The following is an 18,159-nucleotide window of genomic DNA, read 5'->3' as shown; positions in this document are numbered from 1 at the left end:
TGGCCAACTCTAAGACAAAGAATCCAGAGGAAATTCAGGCAATATTCTTAGGCATTATGACTTACTTTGGGAAAAAGGTATCTGGTTTCTATGAACCTCCTTTATAAAAAGTAGCTCTGCTATTTACGTATCTATGTTTGTGTAAGTATATTGCACACGTGTGCCAGTGCCCAAGTAGAGCAGAAGAGGGCATTGGATTCCCATATCTGGAGTCACAGGAAGTTGTGAGCAGACTGGCATAGGTGTTGGGAACACAACTCAGGTCCTCTGGCAGAGCACAGAGTCCTCCTAACCACTGAGCCATCTCTCCAGCCCCATCTATGACCCTCTTTAGTAGAAGAAATTCTAATTTCTGGTTCTAGCTTCAGAAGGAAAAGGGAGAGTAATACACAAGAGAACAAGAGGAAGCGAGAGACAGAGAAAGTTTGCTTCTTGAAACCTTGCTTCTGATGCCCAAAGTGTCACATTCTGGATTACTGTCTTCTGAGACCCAATCAATCATCCATCACTGGGCACATAGCTGTTGCTACAGAATTGGTCAGTATATGGAGAAATGATATGTAGTTGGTGTCAAACAAAAACAAAATAAAAAACACACTGCACAGGGACTCTGTCATATTTCCCCTTCCTTATCCCAGCTGGCCCTTGTGTCACATTTCTTTACAGAATGTGGTTAAGTCAGAAGTGACAGCCACTCTGATGCAATTCTCTGACCTACATTCAGAGGAAGAGATGTGGCCTTGCACTGTTCTAGTGAAGCCTGCACAGGGAGGGCCTGATTTCCCAGCAGGCCTCCGAGCCAGGCTTCTGATTATGATCTACACCACACTCTGTGGGCATCTCTACAGGTCAGAGGCAAAATGTCCTGCCTATCACTGGCCTTTGACCTGTGAATCTGTGGTGATGTTAGGTCCACAAGACTCCTCCTAGTTGCTTAGCTAGACCTTTTGCACTAGCTGTGCTTGGCTGTCTGCTGACAGTCAAGCTTTTCCTAGGACCCTAGAGTGCCACAACAAGGTCACTCAGCTGCTTCCCCTCCAATCCCGCTCAGGAACCCAGACAAAGGCCCTGCTGAAGGCTTCCCATTCTGACCCTGAGCCTGATGCCCAGATGTGCCTGTCCCAGTGTTTGCTGTTAAATTCTAGCTTCTCCCTCTTATGTTTCCCTCTATCTTCTTCAAAGAAGATTCACAGTTTCATCAGCCAATGCCACCTGTTTTTATCCATCCGTGATGCCACAACAAAACTACCTGAGACTTCGTAAAAAAACAAAAACAAAAAATTAGCAATAACAAAACCTATACTCAGGAGTATGCATGCCCTTAATCCCAGCACATAGGAGGCAGAGGCAGGCTAATCTCTGTGAGTTTGAGTCCAACCTTGTCTATAGAGCAAGTTCTAGGCCAGCCAGAGTGACATAGTGACACCTTGTTTCAAAAACATTTTGTTGTTGTTTTATTTTTTAAGACAGAATTTTTCAGCACTCGGGAAGCAGAGGCAGGTGGATCTCTGTGAGTTCAAGACCAGCATGGGCTACAAGAGCTAGTTCTAGGACAGCCTCCAAAGCCACAGAGAAACCCTGTCTCAAAAAACTTAGGGGGAACAAAAAAAAAAAAAGAAAAGACAGGATTTTTCTGTGTAGCCCTAGAAATCCTAGGACTCACTTTGTATACCAGGCGGGCCTCATCGACTTAGAGATCCACCTGTCTCTGCTTCCTGAGTGCTGGAATCAAAAACTTGTGCCAGCATGCCCAGGTCTCAAAAATCTTTAAAAAAAAAATAACAGACACTTATTTTTCATAGTTTTAGAGATTGGAGAATCCAAGATCAAGATATCCATAGGTGTAATGTCTGGTGATAACCTGGTCTCTGCAACTAGCAGCTATTCTGCTAAGATCTACTGATTGATAGGAAGCACCCTAGGGACTCTAGATAAAACTTAAGACAGTACCTCAGGTAGCTTCCAGTCCATTTCTTTTCTCAGCTGGGCTGACACCTTGAAGTCTCTCTCTCCATTCTTCCTTGGTCACCACTTCCAAGGTACAAACATGCCTAAAACCTTGAAGCCAGTCTTAGTGTGTTGCTTCATCTGGTGTTGATAGATAATGAGTTTTGACATCTTTACTGGAGTCTTTTAGAAGGTAGAAAGAGGGTTATAGGGCTGGAGGGATGGCTCAATGGTTAAGAGCACTGACTGCTCTTCCAGAGGACCTGGGTTCAATTCCCAGCGCCCACATGGCAGCTCACAACTGTCTGTAATTCCAATTCCAGGGGACCCAACACCCATGGCAAAACACCAGTGCACATAAAATAAGTAAATAAGTAAAAAAGAAAGAGGGCTATATCACATTAAATGGTAAGCTCCTTGAAAGCAAAGACCATGTGTTATCAGTGTGTAACTGTCACTTAGGACAGTGCCTGGGGCATTCTCATAAATGCCTGACAGGTTAATGGCATGCTTACATGGCCAATTTTAGCAGTCTTCCTGCTAAAGGCACCTCTCATGTGCTTTCCATCTTGCTTTCCCCAGTAGCAAATCCAAAATGGTTGATGAAATTAGGTTGAGTTGAACCACAAAGAATTCTACCTCTTTCAGACTGATGGGATTCTCCCAGGTATTCCTGGCTTTTAGTGCAGGTAGTTTCCCTCTGAACACAAATATAACAAGCATGGGTTAAACAAACAAAGAAGTGTGTGTGTGTGTGTGTGTGTGTGTGTGTGTGTGTGTGTGTGTGTATGTGTGTGTGTGTGTGTGTGTGTAATATTGAGATATTGAGTCTGGCATCTTCTGCAAGATGGTTTCTTCTAGACATGACAGAGAAGCTGTACCTATGAAATCTCAACAATATAGTCACTTAAACATAATCTGCATAATGGCAGCACCAGTTGACATGCTAAAGTGAAAGAGGGAAATTTCACAAGGATTCACCCCTACATAAAGAGCTACTGGCAATTAGTGGGTGTTAAGAGAAGGAGAATCGGTTTCTCCAGGGACAACACCCGTGACAAGTTAACACTGTCCCAGGTGGTCAGTCCTAAATACATGTACATACAAGCAACACTAAATAGGCTCAGTAGGTCACATACATATTATGTACATATGTAACAATAATAGTTAAAGAAGATGAGGCCATGAATTTGAAAGGAAGTGAAGGACATAGGAGTTGAGAGAGCTTGAGGGGTGGGAATAACATAAATATACTCATGTATGAAATTCTCAAAACAATCATTAAAAACTGAGTCTTGGAATCAATACTTGGGTAGAATAACAACAAAAATAATCTTTTATTTTTTTCTTGTAAAGGAAGGAATTATCTCAGAAAGTGACTCCTTAGTGCCAGGAAGAGTGCTGACAATAAACAGCATGGGAGGTCAGACAATGAGAAAGAAGAGAGATGCAGGAACAGATGGACCTGATGGGCGAGAACCTCCTCCAGGTCTTTCCACACAGACTGAGAGTTTCCTATTGCAGCAGCCTGTCAATAGCTTAAGGCTTCAGAGTCATCGTTATGAATCCTGGAGGTGAGGTTCTAGGAGCAGCTCGTAGCCTACAGTTTCTGTGTGGTATATGGAACACAGGGTCTACGGGCTCACATCTCCTCAGGTCTTGGTCCTGTTTAGGTGACTGCACCTGCTGAGATGAAGCAAGCCTTACTCTTCAACTATCTAGCCTGACACCTCTGCCTCTGGTTGAGGGAAAAGGTAAGTAATTCTTCTTACAAAAATGTCATCACAATCTCTACTCTTTTATCATGTAACCTAATCCCCAGGCTTTGTCTGAAAAGTAAAATTAAATACCTCATAGAATTTAGCAATGGTTCATTCCTACATTACTGCTTGGATGCCAACCTCCCTATTGTATGGACAGTGAACACTGCTGTAGATCTAGTCTTTGAATGCAGAGTAGTGCTGTGAGATAAGAAAATGGGACATTTGGATAAGGAAGGCAAGGTTTATAACTCACACAAGGTAGCCCTAGTTAATATGCTAAACACTTCAAAGCCACAGGAAAAGGAAATCAAGGCATGTACTCTTCACACCTTAGGGAAATAAGATATTTCTCACACCAAGCCAAGCAACAGCACTTCCCCGGTGACCCTTGGTGCTAGCCGCCCAAGGTGCCCGTCTTTCATTCTATAGCAGCAGGAGCTTGGCGGAACATTGACAACTGGAGGCTGAGAAATGAAAAATATGGTCTTCCTGCTCACAGAAGAGGTTCTCAAGCATCTTTGCTAACACAGCATTGCTGAAAGGGCTTGTGTATGAGTCAGACACACATGTTAAGTGGGCTGATGAGACTTGCAGAATCTGTAAGGGTTTCTGATGAAGCAGCATACAAGACTGCCTTTGTGAGTGTGGCACACTGTATAATTTGACTTGTTTGGATCTTTTGTTATTATATGTTGTACTTCACCGAAGCCTGCTGCAAGCTCTTTTTCCTAATTTCTTGGTAGAGAATTGAGGCTTTGTAGCAAGAAAGCTAACTACTCAAATTTCACAGGCAGAAATGAGTGAGACAGTTATAATGTTTAATGTTTATTAGCATTTGATTACAGGAACATGAGCTTGGTTTGCCTAATTTCCTGATCACGGATGCATTTCTGTTCTCACAGAGGCAAAGTAAAGACCATGAATACAGATGGAGCGAGATGCATGCTTCCTTAGGCTCCCAGACCTCTCCTCCTTCCTAGAGCCAGCACCCTCCTAGAGCTGCAGATTCAGCAATGAAAGACAGAGGTACCTGTATTTTATCTCATGGTTCCATTGAGGCTCCTAATAGCATGCTCTTAATCCTAGGCCATGAAAACCTAATTTGGGAAAAGTCAGAGTTAGTCATCAAAACTTCAAACAGTATTTCTTTAAATCTAGTCCCAGATAATCGACATCAGAACTGCCTGAAATGTGAGAAAAAAGGAAGATTCCAGGGCTGGAGAGGTGGCTCAGTGCTTAGAGCTAATACCACTCTTGCAGGGCAGGGGAATTTGATTCTCCAGCACTCTTGTCCAGAAGCTAACAACTGCCTACCATGGCAGTTCCAAAGGGTCTGATGCTCTCATCTGGCCACCCTGCATGTGCATAAATCCACACTCAGACACACATATGCACATAATAAAAAAATTAAAATTAATTAAATTTTTATAAGGCTAGCAAATAAGAGCATTTCTTTTCTCTCTCTATCTCTCTGTCTCTCTGTCTCTCTCTGAGACAGGGTTTCTCTGTATTGCTTTGGAGCCTGTCCTGGAGCTCACTCTGTAGACCAGCCTGGCCTTGAACTCACAGAGATCCTCCTGCCTCTGCCTCCCAATTAGGATTAAAGGTGTGCACCACCAACGCCCGGCCTGGAAGGGAATATAAGAGTATTTCTTACTCTTGCAGAGCCCCAGGGCTCAGTTCCCACCATCCACATGGTGGCTCACAACCATTTACAACTCCAGTTCCAGGGCACTCAACAGACACTTCTGGCCTCTATGAGCACCCAGAATGAATGAGGAGCACATAAATACATGCAGGGGAAACAATAACACATGAAATAAATAAATCTAAAAAAATGAAGATATGTGATTATCAGCATAGGCTCCCAGAGTCAGAAACTGCAGACAGCTAATTATGAGACACACTAAGCAAGGGCCTTAGAATCTTCTCCAAAATGTACACACTTAAGTATGTCTTTTTACTTTCAAAGGATAAGAAAAGAAATAGTAAACCTGGCATTTACCTGGTACCTGGACTTCAGTAAATACGTGTTCCCTTAATTCCTTTTTTAAAAGTTCATGTTCCAGGCTGGAGAGATGGCTTATCAGTTAAGAGCACTGGCTGCTCTTCCAATTCCAGATCCAATTCCTAGTACCCACATGTCAGCTCATAACGGTAATTCCAGTTCCAGGGTATCTAACACCTTCACACCAATGCACATAAAATACATTTAAATAAATCACAAAAAAAATGTACATGTTCCTTTGCCCGGAGCAAAAGGGGGTAGATGCCTACACAATCTGAAGCTCTGTGATTACTCGTATAAAGAGGACCTGCCTAAATTGGAGACTGAAAGTCAAAGGACCCAATCTAGTGAGGGCTTAATCCTTTGAGACAAAGAAAAAAAAAAAAGGAAAGAAAGAAAACAAAAACGGATCCTCGGTCAGCAAGCAGAGGAGTCTGCAACGACTTTCTCCATTTCCAAACCACCACTATACCAGGTGACTTAGTACACCCGGTACACCCTGATCCAAGAGTTAACTGGGATTCCCTCAGGATCCGTCCCAGTATTAACAGCCAGCATTAACCGGCCAAGAGGTATTGGGGTTTGGAAAGACCACATGTGGATGGGCAGCATGGCTCAGTGATTACAGGAGCGGCCCCCTAAACTGCCCACCTGAGGTGATCCCTCAGAGCCTACGAGGGAGAGAACCGAGATTGTCTTTTGACCACGAGCGCCTGCGCAAAACAAGTAGTTGCTTTGGTTTAAACTACATGCCCCAAGATGCAATTGCAATTTTCTCAAAGACTACCTTTCCCGACATGCGCTGCAGCCAGGATTAGCGAGGGAAAAGACCTGTAAACCTGACTGGAAAGTTTACCCCTGCAGTACCTCAGGCAAAGGAAAGTTTTCAAAAGGCCTCAGGCATTGCCCCTACCCGCCCCCGTCCCCGTCCCCGCCCCCGAGGGTGCGCAACTACTTAAATCCAGGCATCAAGGGGAGGAGTCAAACCGAGTCCCTCCCCCGCTCCTGGGAACTTTTATCATTCCAGACGTGATCAAGACTGGAGTTTGAACCGCAGGGAGTAGCTAGCTGCACGCCCACCACTTTCCTCATGGTGTCGGTGACCAGAACCGTGTTTGGAGAGCTGCCCTCGGGGGGAGGGACAGTGGAGAAGTTCCAGCTTCGGTCAGACCGGCTGACTGTGGACATCATCTCCTGGGGCTGCACGATCACTGCTCTGCATGTCCCAGACAGGCAGGGGAGAGCCTCAGACGTGGTGCTCGGCTTTGCCGAGTTGGAAGGTGGGTCGCTTCCTCCTGCCCAGGGCTGCCGAACGGTCCCAGGCCCGTACACACTCCCGATCCTGCGGTCCTTCTGGCCACTCGCGGGATTTGACAGTCTAATCTGGAAGCGCGAGAATGGGCTAATGGTAGCGGCTAACAGTTGTGTGGTTGGAACAAACCGGATCGAATGCAAATGGCTGTAGGACTTGGCCTCCCTTAAGTAGTCGGACTAGTCACTGTTCACGAGGAAGTCAGCTGAGAGAGACCAAACTCCTTAGAGCGATCTTCAAACTGTGGGCCACAGGGTGTGTGGAGCCTTCTGCTCCCTTGTGTTTTTCTCCACCCTCCATCGGATTTTCTTTGCGGTCTCCTTCAGCAGAAATGCCTCAGAATGTAGGCCCGGTGTAAACTCACCAGAGGGCTTGGCTACTGTGGTCAGTGTGGGACACAGTTCCCATTTACTCAGGAACATGATCTTAATGAAAGGGATATAGCCACTAGTCTGGAAATACGGCCTCCTAAGACAGGGACATAATCATTACATCTGTTGGGCAATTCAGATGCCTTTTTATGTTTTGGATGGGGTCTCGTGGCCTTATCTGGCCCGCATCTCACTATGTGGCTAAGGCTGGCCTGGAACTCCTGATAGTCCTGCTTCCAATTCACAAATGTAACAGTCAGCAGTTTTATCCTAACTCATGCAGTTAGTACTCTGTTGATGCAGTACACTCACTCAACAAGATAGACAAGGCTCACTCTCAACTTGCAGTTTAGCTGGGGAGACAGATTTTAGACCCACAATTACCAAGTAAAGTCACTGGATTGCAGTTTGATTTGCAGAAGAAAAGTGTGCATCTTGCCATTCCTTAGCATTGCATGTAACCAGACAGAAAGCAAAGTCTGAAGTAAAACTGGCAAATGGGAACAGAATTAGTCTGTTTTGCTAGGAGGTAAGGTGTAGACCGATTTTGTACCACAAGAGGAGGTTTGAGGTTTTCCTTTTGGTGTGTCTTTCTACCTACTTGGTTCTTCAGATGTTTAATTTGGCTCTTGGTTTGGGGTCAGCAGGAAAACCCTGTTTTTCAAGCAAAATAGATGTGTTCCCCATCCTTTTATTAAAAGGCATTATAAGAGTATTGCTGAGGCTCCTGTTAGCTCACCTCTGGCTCTCTCTCTCTCTCTCTCTCTCTCTCTCTCTCTCTCTCTCTCTCTCGTTTTTTAGAGACAGGGTTTCTCTTTCTTTGTGTGTCTTTGGCTGCCCTAGAAATCACTGTAGACCCGGCTGGCCTTCTAACTCACAGAGATCCGCCTGCCTCTGCCTGCTGAGTGCTGGTATTAAAGGTGTATGCCACAACTGCCTGGCCTGTCTTTATGTCCTTATTGCCCTGTAGCCATCCACAGGTTATTTACATTCCCTCTATAGCCCCCCCAGCAGAATTTCTTTGGTAGCTTAGTTGAGGCTGTTGGCAAGGGACAGACTGTGGGAAGATGTGGAGCCTTGAAGGTGAACCCCAATTTCTCATTTGTGTCCAGACATCTTCACAGTTGGAAGGCCGGAGGGCAGGTGTGTGATGGAGGAGGAGGCTTTAGAGCCAGTTTGCTGAGTCACTCATCTTTGCTGATAGCATAGCCCATTTCTGGGCTGAAATAAATCCCAAAGAGATTACAGTGGAGTGGAGGGCGAATCTGATCCATAGAATTCTAGAGCCAGTAAGAAAATCAGAGGTGATGGGTGGTACCTGCTGTTAATCAGTCTCTGCCTGGTCACCATGCCAAGGAGCACTAGCCACCACCTTATAGAGACTACAACTGCCCTTGCTCCTGGCCACTTTTAGTTTCGAGATGAGAGTCCCTTGCACCTGAAATAAGATCACAAGATGTCTTTGGAGTCCAGATGAAATGTGAGTTGAGGTGACATCCCACTGGGGTGGCACCAGTTTCTTTACAAGCATGGAAATACCAATTGTGAGGTTATTTATCTTAGTTTGGGGTGCCTATTGTAGGCTCAGTGAAAGAATTAGCCTCACCTAGTCTCTAGACAAAAGGCATTGGCTCTCCTGGGATTAGAGTAATTTAGCAGGTCCTTTGTTAGGCTCCCTGGTGCTTGAGAAGGCTCTGGAGCACTGGTTCTCAACCTTTGGATTGCATATCAAATATTTGCATTAGGAGTCATAACAGTAGCCGAATTATACTTATGAAGTAGCAATGAAATAATTTTATGGGGTGGTCACCACAACATGAGGAAATGTATTAAAGGGTTGCAGCGTTAGGAAGGTTTCAAACCACTGGTCTATAGCATTTTCTTATCAAGATGCATCACAGCTTCACCAAATCAGAACTTTTAAAATATTCTTGATGTATCTATCAAGATGGGCAGTTTCATTCCTGTGCTATAATTTGATACTGAATTATTTTAAAAGGAGAGAAACACTATTTTCAAAAGAGAGGTTGAAAGGAAAACAAGTGTAGGTTATTAATATTAAGTGCTTTCTGAGATGTTAGCTGGCCTCAAGATTATGGCAGAGGAAACCTAGTTCCCTTTGTAGAGTCCTGATTTTCAGGTTTTCATAGTGTTGTGAAGATAGGCATTAGCATATCACAACAGGAAGTGTATTATCTCAATTGTAAAAGTATAAAATGGCTCTCTGCTACTACCTTGGTTGATTTTAGTGTATTGAAATCGTCTTAGGTGCAGAGTTAGTGACACACACCTTTAATCCCAACACTCAAGAGGCAGAGGCAGGTGGATCTTTGTGAGTTTGAGGCCAGCCTGGTCTGCAGAGGGAGTTCCAGGACAGCTATGGCTGTTACACAGAAAAACTGTGTCTCAAAACAAAAGAAAAAAAAACATTTTAGAGTTGGTTTGGTGGCACCTAATGTATGTAGCAAGTTCTGGGATAACTGGGGATACATAGTAAAACCCTGATAATGGAACCATCAAAGTGGCACACTGGGTAAAGGTGTTTGCTGCCAAGGATCCAAGATGGATTCCCAGGAGCCACATGGTGGAAGGAGAGACCTGATTACTGTGTCCTCTGACCTTCACATGCATACATGCAGTGCCTGAAAACACACACACACACACACACACACACACACACACGTAAATAATTGTAGTTTGATTTTTTTTTAAGATTTTATTTATTTATTATGTATACAACATTCTGCTTCCATGTATATCTGCACCCCAGAAGAGGGCACCAGATCTCATAAGGGATGGTTGTGAGCCACCATGTGGTTGTTGGGAATTGAACTCAGGACCTCTGGAAGAGCAGCCGGTGCTCTTAACCTCTGAGAATCTCTCCAGCCCATAATTGTAGTTTATTAAGTTCGATTGTGTAAGTATACATAAACAAACTGAGCAAATAATTTGAAGTGAATGAATTTACCTTGTTTTAGAAATGTTTTGAGCTATGAGTAAGGGCTAAATGTTGGTAATTATGTGAAATGTGTCTCTTTTGTAACTGCTAGTCTCCCAGAAGGATTTTTCCATCAAACTGCTTGATTGATTGCCATGAGCCGAGTTCAGAATGGTTCAATTTCTCTCTGGGAAAAACATCTTTCTTCTGTAGAATTCTAAAGAGGGAAATTATAGTTGTAGCCTGAAAACAGTAAGGAATGTCTCCTGTGGGTTTTCCTGCCCTTTCTTATCATCTTGTGTGACTCACCAACAGTCATTATCACTTCTTTCAAAGCCTGTGAAAGGAGATTTGCTTATAAACCACAGGTATAAACAGCCTACCCATACATACAATCAACGAGCCTCCTTCCCATTCATTTCCCCCCAGTTACCACCAAATAACCAGCTATTACTGCTGTGACAGCCATTATGGGAAGAATAAAAAAAAAAAAATACCCTTGATGCTTTGAAGTATGGAGTTGTAGTTCAGTGGGGTTGGAGTTCACTTGACTGTCAGCAAACAAGCAGTGCTGAGGTCCAAGGGCTGGTTTGGGATGTAGCCCAGTCAGTAAAGTGCCTGCCTAATGTAGTTTTAAAGACTTGAATTCCCATATAGTGCAGACCTTTAATCCCAGCATTTGGGAGGCAGAAGCAGGCAGATCACTGTGATTTTGAAGTCAACCTGGTCTACAGAGGGAGTTCCAGGACAGCCAAGGCTATACAGGGAAACCCTGTGTCAAAAACAAAAACCAAACAAACAAAAAAAACAAAAACAACTTGAATTCCATCCCTAGTGCTGTATGAAAACAAGGCATTGTGGTGTTTTCCTATAATTCCAGCACTTATGGGGATAGAGACAGGAGGATCAGAAGTTCAAGGTCATTCTCATCTAGGTTAGTTTCAAAACAAAACAGCAAAAAACTCCAGGTTTTGGGAGGCAGAGAGTTCTGATCTACAAAGAGAGTTCCAGGACAGCCAGGACTGTTACACAGAGAAAGCCTATCTCGGAACAAACAAACAAAACCTAGGTTTTAATGAGGGAATGGAGACAAAAGAGTTCTGGTTAAGGACTGAAGATTGATATTGCAGATGCCCAAGGATGCCCTTGTTGGAACGTTAAGAAGTCCTGATTTAAATCAATGCTTTGTTAACGCTGTGTGATCTTCAGTGAGTTGTTTAGGGCTCCAGACCTGTAGTGTATGTATCTGCCCCTGTCTGTCCATGTGAGCAAAGTCTCTCAGTGAGAGAACTCTTTTTTTTTTTTTTGGTTTTTCGAGACAGGGTTTCTCTGTGTAGCTTTGGAGCCTATCCTGGCACTCGCTCTGGAGACCAGGCTGGTCTCGAACTCACAGAGATCCGCTTGCCTCTGAGAGAACTCTTAATCGTTATCATCACTTTTCCTTTATATATATATATATATATATATACATATATATATAATATATATATTTGAATTACAAACTAGATTGAATTACATGATGATCCCAGTTCCCTTCTCCCTCCCTTCCTCCCCTATCACCCCTCCAACTAAAATCCTACCTATCATATGCACTTTTCCTTCTTTTGCCCCTAAATAGCTTCTTTCACTCTGCTAGACTTTTTATTCATTTAATTTTGCTTATTCTGGTACTATGTCATGGAGATAATATGTAAGTGATTGTCAATTCAAGTTGTTTTCTTACAGCCTAAGAACAGTAGTTCAGTGGGTGGTGCTTCTGAGGGAAAGTAGGGAGTAATTTTCCTTAGGAGTAATTTTCCTTCAGACTTTAGAAGGGCCTTCCGGCAAAGTCATAGGCTGTGTGATATGGTGGCAGGGGAGTAGAAGGGCTGTATTGCACCATGAAGCACTTACTAATTTATTCTGGCTCAAGAACCAGGGAAAACTACTCTACTCTTTCAATTGGGCAGTTGAGTTCACTGTTAGACCTAGGAACTTTGACCTTTTGATGGTAAACAATATTTTCTGCATTTCAAAACCCTTTCAGTCATGCCCACTTCAGGATCTGAGCTTGTCATTTTTCACAGTCCTGATTGGATGGAAAGGCTTTGTGACACTTGATGCCTTTGTTCTGTGAAGGGTTCTCCAGAGACAACCAGAGAAATGTTTTCTTGGTCCTAATGGTTTCATTCCTAGAAACTGTTCATCCAAACTGAGGAACTGGAGAAGTGCCACTCTTTGTGGCAGGGGGGGGGTCACTGTTGAAAGAAGAGGTCCCCAGTGAAGGTATTCTGACATGCTCATGAGCAGGAGACTTGCTGACCCACATGCAGCTGTCTCCAGCACTGCTTGTGGGGGGAGGTCCCGTGCATTTATCAGATACATCAAGGTATCTCTGAAAAACAGATACAACCAACCTGTTTTTACACACAGAGTTTGTTTGGTTTTACTGTTGTTATTTCTTTTGGCCTCCTCATACACACGAAGAAGAAGAAGAAGAAGAAGAAGAAGAAGAAGAAGAAGAAGAAGAAGAAGAAGAAGAAGAAGAAGAAGAAGAAGAAGAAGAAGAAGAAGAAGAAGAAGAAGATTTGGGATAGGATAGGGGATTACATTAGTACTAAAGGTGTTTAGACTTTTTCTAGTCATTGCCTAATAATTATTTATGTAATATTTATAAATGTTAAGTATTGTATGTTATCTGTGACTTAAAGCATATGAGAAGGTCTGGAGAGATGGCTCAGCAGTTAAGAGCATTGGCTGTTCTTCCAGAGGACCTGGGTTCAATTCCCAGCACCCCCTCAAAAAAAAGTATGAGAGAGAATATTCATAGATTCTATGTAGATGCCTCACTATTCTCTACGAGGATGTGAACATCTGCAGATTTTGATGTCTCAGAAGGGTGGGTCCCCAGTGGAACAACCTCCCCTGGGATACTGGGGAGAACTGGTAGGTGATGATGCGCAAGAGCATGGACTCAGAGGGTGTGGTGTCACATACCAATAATCCCAGCAATTGAAGTAGAAATAGAATTACAAGGCCCAACTGGGCTGTGTAACATGATCCTTCCTAAAAAAGAGAAACAGAGACACATAAACTCTGGAGCCAGACTTTCAAGATTGAAGGCTAGGTTTTATTGCTCGATCGTGTTTGGGGGCAAAGTATTTAACCTCTCTGTGAAACAGGGATAATAAGATTATCTCCCTTCCTTGATGAAGTTCTAAGGGTGAAATGCAGAGTGTCTGGGACTTAGACATTGCTTGGTGATTGTTAGCAATCAGGAGTGGAGCCCAGAAACATCATTGATTAGAAAGGAAGGAAACAGGACAGTGAGCTTGCAAAATGGTTAATGTTTAGCTTGTGCCAGACTAGGTGAGCAGTGGGAACCTGTAACTGGCTTAATCAGTTCAGGGTCTGTACTATGAGCATCTTCTACAACTGTAAAAAAAAAGAATTTACATGCTTGAATCCCATTCTCTGTTGATCAGAAGTGGTGGTGGTGGTACAGTGCCTTGGGGAGGGAGAATAGAATTCTTAGTGTAAAACAAAACAAAACAAAAAACTGCAAAAAAATCCTTAATGTTTTCGGTTGTAACCCAAACATAGAGGAATATAAAGAAGTGGGAAATGCTACAGTATGCTTGCTTATGCTCAAAGTCATAATTGCAACAATGCAACTTTGCTTTTTATAGCACCTGCCTCCAAAGCCAATAATATTTTATGCTCATCATAATACCCTGTAGCCATCAAGAGAAATATGGTAGATAGTTATGATAGGGATGAGCAGATTTTAAGACTTGGGATAAGCCTGGCAGTTGATGGTCTACACCTTTAATCCTAGCACCCAGGACTATAAGTTGAGGCTATTGTGGTCTACAGAGCAAGATCCAGGACAACCAGGGCTGTTAAACAGAGAAACCCTGTCAGGAAAAAACAAAAATAAAAAACAATTCAATACTTATCTGAAATGCAAATTTAACTGGGCATTCTATGTTTCTTCTGGCAAGCCTGCCATATATCTTTGTGTTTTACTTAACCTTTTATTTGCTAATTGTATGGTATTTTTGAAGTTAAAAAAAAATGGTGTATGTGTGTGTCTTTGTGTATCTGTGTCTGTTAGTGCATGTGCCCAGATTCTCTGGAGCTGCGGTTTCAGGAAGTAGAGAGCCAACTGATATAAGTGCTAGAAACTGAACTTGGGTCCTCTGTAGGAGCAGTATGAGTTCTTAGCCACTGAGCCATCTCTCTAGCCCCTAATTGTATGTTTTTTTAAAAAATAAAAAGTCATAGTTTTCTTTCCAGACTGCATAAGAGGTGTTTGAGAGATGGCTCAGCAGTTAAGAGCATTTGCTGTTCTCTCAGAGGACCCAGATTCAATTTCCAGCACCCAAATGGCATCTCCAACTGTGTGTTAACTCTAGTTCCAGGGGAATCCAATGACCTCATACATGTGGTGAATAGACATACAAGCAGTGTGTGTGTGTGTGTGTGTGTGTGTGTGTGTGTGTGTATTTTTAAAGACTGGGCCTTGTGGTACCGGGGAGGCAGAATCAGGCAGATCTTTGTGAGTTCAAGGCCAGCCTGGTCCTGAGTTCCAGGATTGCCAGAGCTACACACAGAGAAACCCTCAAAACAGACAAACAAAATGATGCTATTATGTCCTGTTTGTGTGTGCAGGTTACCTTCAGAAGCAACCCTACTTTGGAGCAGTGGTTGGGAGGGTAGCCAATCGAATTGCCAAAGGAAGATTCACAGTGGATGGGAAGGAGTACCATCTGCCCATCAACAAAGAGCCCAACAGTCTCCATGGAGGATTCAGAGGGTTTGATAAGGTGAGTTGAGCATGTGACAGGGTCTCTCTTGGCATGCTTCAAAGTCCCCTCAAGCGTGTATTTGCCAGTCTTAATCCCAGCCCCAGGAACACTTATGTGGTGGAGGGATCCAGGAGTTTGCTGGTTCCTAACTTTGACAGCCTTGGACTCAGGAAAACATGGCTTACACAGTGTTAGCCTCAGGGAACTGAGTTTCAGAGACATGGATTAATGATTATTCCTACCCACTTACTGCACAGGTATTTGCATCTGTTTTCTCTAGTCCTTCTTAAAACTGTGCATGATCGGGCTGGAGAGATGGCTCAGAGGTTAAGAGTACGGGCTGCTCTTCCTGAGGTCCTGAGTTCAATTCCCAGCAACCACATGGTGGCTCACAACCATCTATAATGAGATCTGGTGCCCTCTTCTGGCCTGCAGGCCTATATACAGACAGCATGCTATATACATAATAAATAAATAAATCTTAAAAAAAAAAAGAAAGAAAGAAACAACTATGCATGATCACCAAATGTGACTGCCGAGGCCCCAAAAGGCTACACATCTCCTAGTAGGATAGCAGGGCCTGCTTGGCCCCAATCCCTCACTCCTACACATAAGTACTTGTGTCCTCCAGTGTACACAATCCAACACACCTCCTTGTATCTGTCCTTAGTCCCCTCCCCCATGCATAGTGTGCACCATACCTGGGTCTACCCTTCCACTGCTTTGTTCCCCAAAGTTAGCTCAGGTTGTCTCCAGGTCCCCTTTCTAAACAAGCACTCCCAAATCCCTGGGAAACGAAGTCAGGAAGGCAAGTGGACCAAGCAGTTTCAATGTGGTGTTCAAACCCTGCCTTGTGCTTCCCAGCCCTGCTGTGAGGCACAGGGTCAGCTCAGCAACTCTGACCAGTCTTGTTCTGGGCTGCGAGAGAGAAAACTGCAGAGGTAACTTTCCTTTGGGCCATGCAGCTTAGGTTACTTCCTATACTCTAGCCAGAGAGGATGAGGACGTGGGTGGCAGTTAAAAGCCGCTGCTTCTTCTCTTTTGAAGGAAGTTGGTTGCTCTCTGTTTCCCCCACTTCTGTTAGCAGCTTCCTGTCCTAGAACCAGACTACCTGTTGGTTCCCTTTCCTCAGCAAGGTACTTCTCACACTAGGAAGAGCAGACTGTAGAGGGAAGTGTCAGTTCCACCAGTGTTAGGGCTGAGGATTTCTACAAGATGCCAGGTTCGTGCGCAAACCTCAACCCAGAGGAAGCTGGACAGGCCTTAGTTGGGACAGGGATCTTCAGAGGGGCCTCAAAACAGCAACTTGTTTTATCTACCTGTTCTTCCTTTTTCTGTATTTTCTGTGATATTCATTAACACATATTCATTCCCTTTTTGAACACTAGTAGTAAGTGCATAGCTGTCTGCCTCTCCCCCTTTTTTCCTTACAGGATCCCATGATGGCCTTGAGCTGGCTGTGGATAATCGTCAATTTATTATCCTCCTTTCTCTAGCTCCCCATTGCTGGGATTGTTAATTTGTTTGTTTTTTAAAGATTTATTTTCTTATTTGTGTGTGAGTGTGCATCTCTCTCTCTCTCTCTCTCTCTCTCTCTCTCTCTCTCTCTCTCTCTCTCTCTGTGTGTGTGTGTGTGTGTGTGTGTGTGTGTGTGTGTGTGTGTACACACGTGTGAGCAGTTACTTAAAGGAGGCCAGAGAGGGTATTGGGTTTCTGGAGCTACAGTTATGTCTGTTGTGAGCTGCAAGATGTGGGTACTGGAAACCAAACTTGGGCACTGTGCAAGAGCATCCAGCACTCTTAGCTGCTCAACTACCTCTCCAGTCCAGGAATCACAGTGTTATGTGATGAACCCAGAGCTTCCGGCATCCAAATTAGCTCACATTTCTGGCAGCTGGAAGTTTAAAAGCATGGCACCAGCTTTTTGTTTTATTCTACATGCAAGCTCTTTCTCCCTTTGCTTCATCCTAACATGGAGGAGGCCTCTTAGAATAATGGTGACAGCTCAGGTCTTTCTTCCTCTTATTATAAAAGCATCATGGGGACTGGGCTGTGCTTGTTATCACGGCCTCATCTAACTCTAATATCCCCTTAGGTGTGCCTCAGGTAGCCTTACCATGAATTTGAGAAACAAGTTCCCGACAGACAAAACTTTTGGGCAACACATTCCAATGTTGGCAGTGTCCTTTATTGGAGCGAGTCCCTTCTGTGCTCCTGAGGTTCCAAGGATGGCCCCTTCCATAACTGGAATAGGAGCACTGCAGCAACACAGATGTGAACAGTGTGCTGTGGGAGGTGAGGGGTGGTGGGATTTGAACTGCCCTTGAGGAGCAGATAGCATCCATCTGTCTGTGGATAGTCCAGAGAATGACTGTGGTGGGAAAGACTTGGCTTTTTTTGAACCATTGAAGTTTGGGGCGGAAAGTTTTAATACAGTAACATGAGTAGCATTGTTGAACTTGATGCTTTATTCTTCATTTGATCTCAACAATAAATGAATAATTTAGTTTGTAGATAATGTGCTTTTTCTATTTACATTAACACTGTTTTTTAATGAAAGTTGAGTCCTGACATTTCTAGAAATAGTACAAGAAATACTAAAGATGTGAGATTTCTGGAAATGTGGAAACTCAGGGTCAGGAAACCCTTCCCATGGATAGGAATTGCACTTAGCTGAGGAAAATAAAAATATTTCCATTGTGCCCTTTTTCTAAAGGTCAAAAATCTAGGTGGCAAGGCAAAAACATTTTTATTTCAAACATTTAATTCCTAAAATTTTCCATCTGAGGATTTTTTTTCCTTAAAATTACAAGTGTAACAAGTGCCTTAATTTTTAAAAAAATTCATTTGTGTTGAATGCATATGTGTGCTTATCTGTGTGTATATATATCTTTGTATGTGTGTGCTCATGTATATATCTGTGTCCATGTGTATGTGTGCTTGTGCATGCTTGTGTGTATGTGCTTGTGTGTGTGTGTTCGTATGTGTTCATGTGTGTGTATCTGTGTGTCCATGTGTGCGTACACTCAT

At 43.5% G+C, this 18,159-nt stretch overlaps 1 protein-coding gene across 1 annotated transcript in view; it reads left to right on the top strand.

Moving 5' to 3' along the window:
* The first annotated feature begins 6,700 nt into the window (after positions 1 to 6,700).
* Galm (galactose mutarotase) overlaps positions 6,701 to 18,159 on the top strand; it is a 55,619-nt gene continuing 44,160 nt past the window's right edge. The window contains exons 1-2 of the mRNA XM_027426027.2: positions 6,701 to 6,998; positions 14,993 to 15,147. Of these exons, the coding sequence (XP_027281828.1) occupies positions 6,809 to 6,998; positions 14,993 to 15,147 (345 nt within the window). The 5' untranslated portion in view covers positions 6,701 to 6,808. The remainder of the gene's footprint in view (positions 6,999 to 14,992; positions 15,148 to 18,159) is intronic.

This window comes from Cricetulus griseus, chromosome 7, assembly GCF_003668045.3.
Source record: "Cricetulus griseus strain 17A/GY chromosome 7, alternate assembly CriGri-PICRH-1.0, whole genome shotgun sequence".
In the NCBI taxonomy this organism is placed as follows: domain Eukaryota; kingdom Metazoa; phylum Chordata; class Mammalia; order Rodentia; family Cricetidae; genus Cricetulus; species Cricetulus griseus.
Note: the sequence above shows the minus strand (reverse complement) of the source record. Positions and strands in the feature narration are given on the sequence as shown.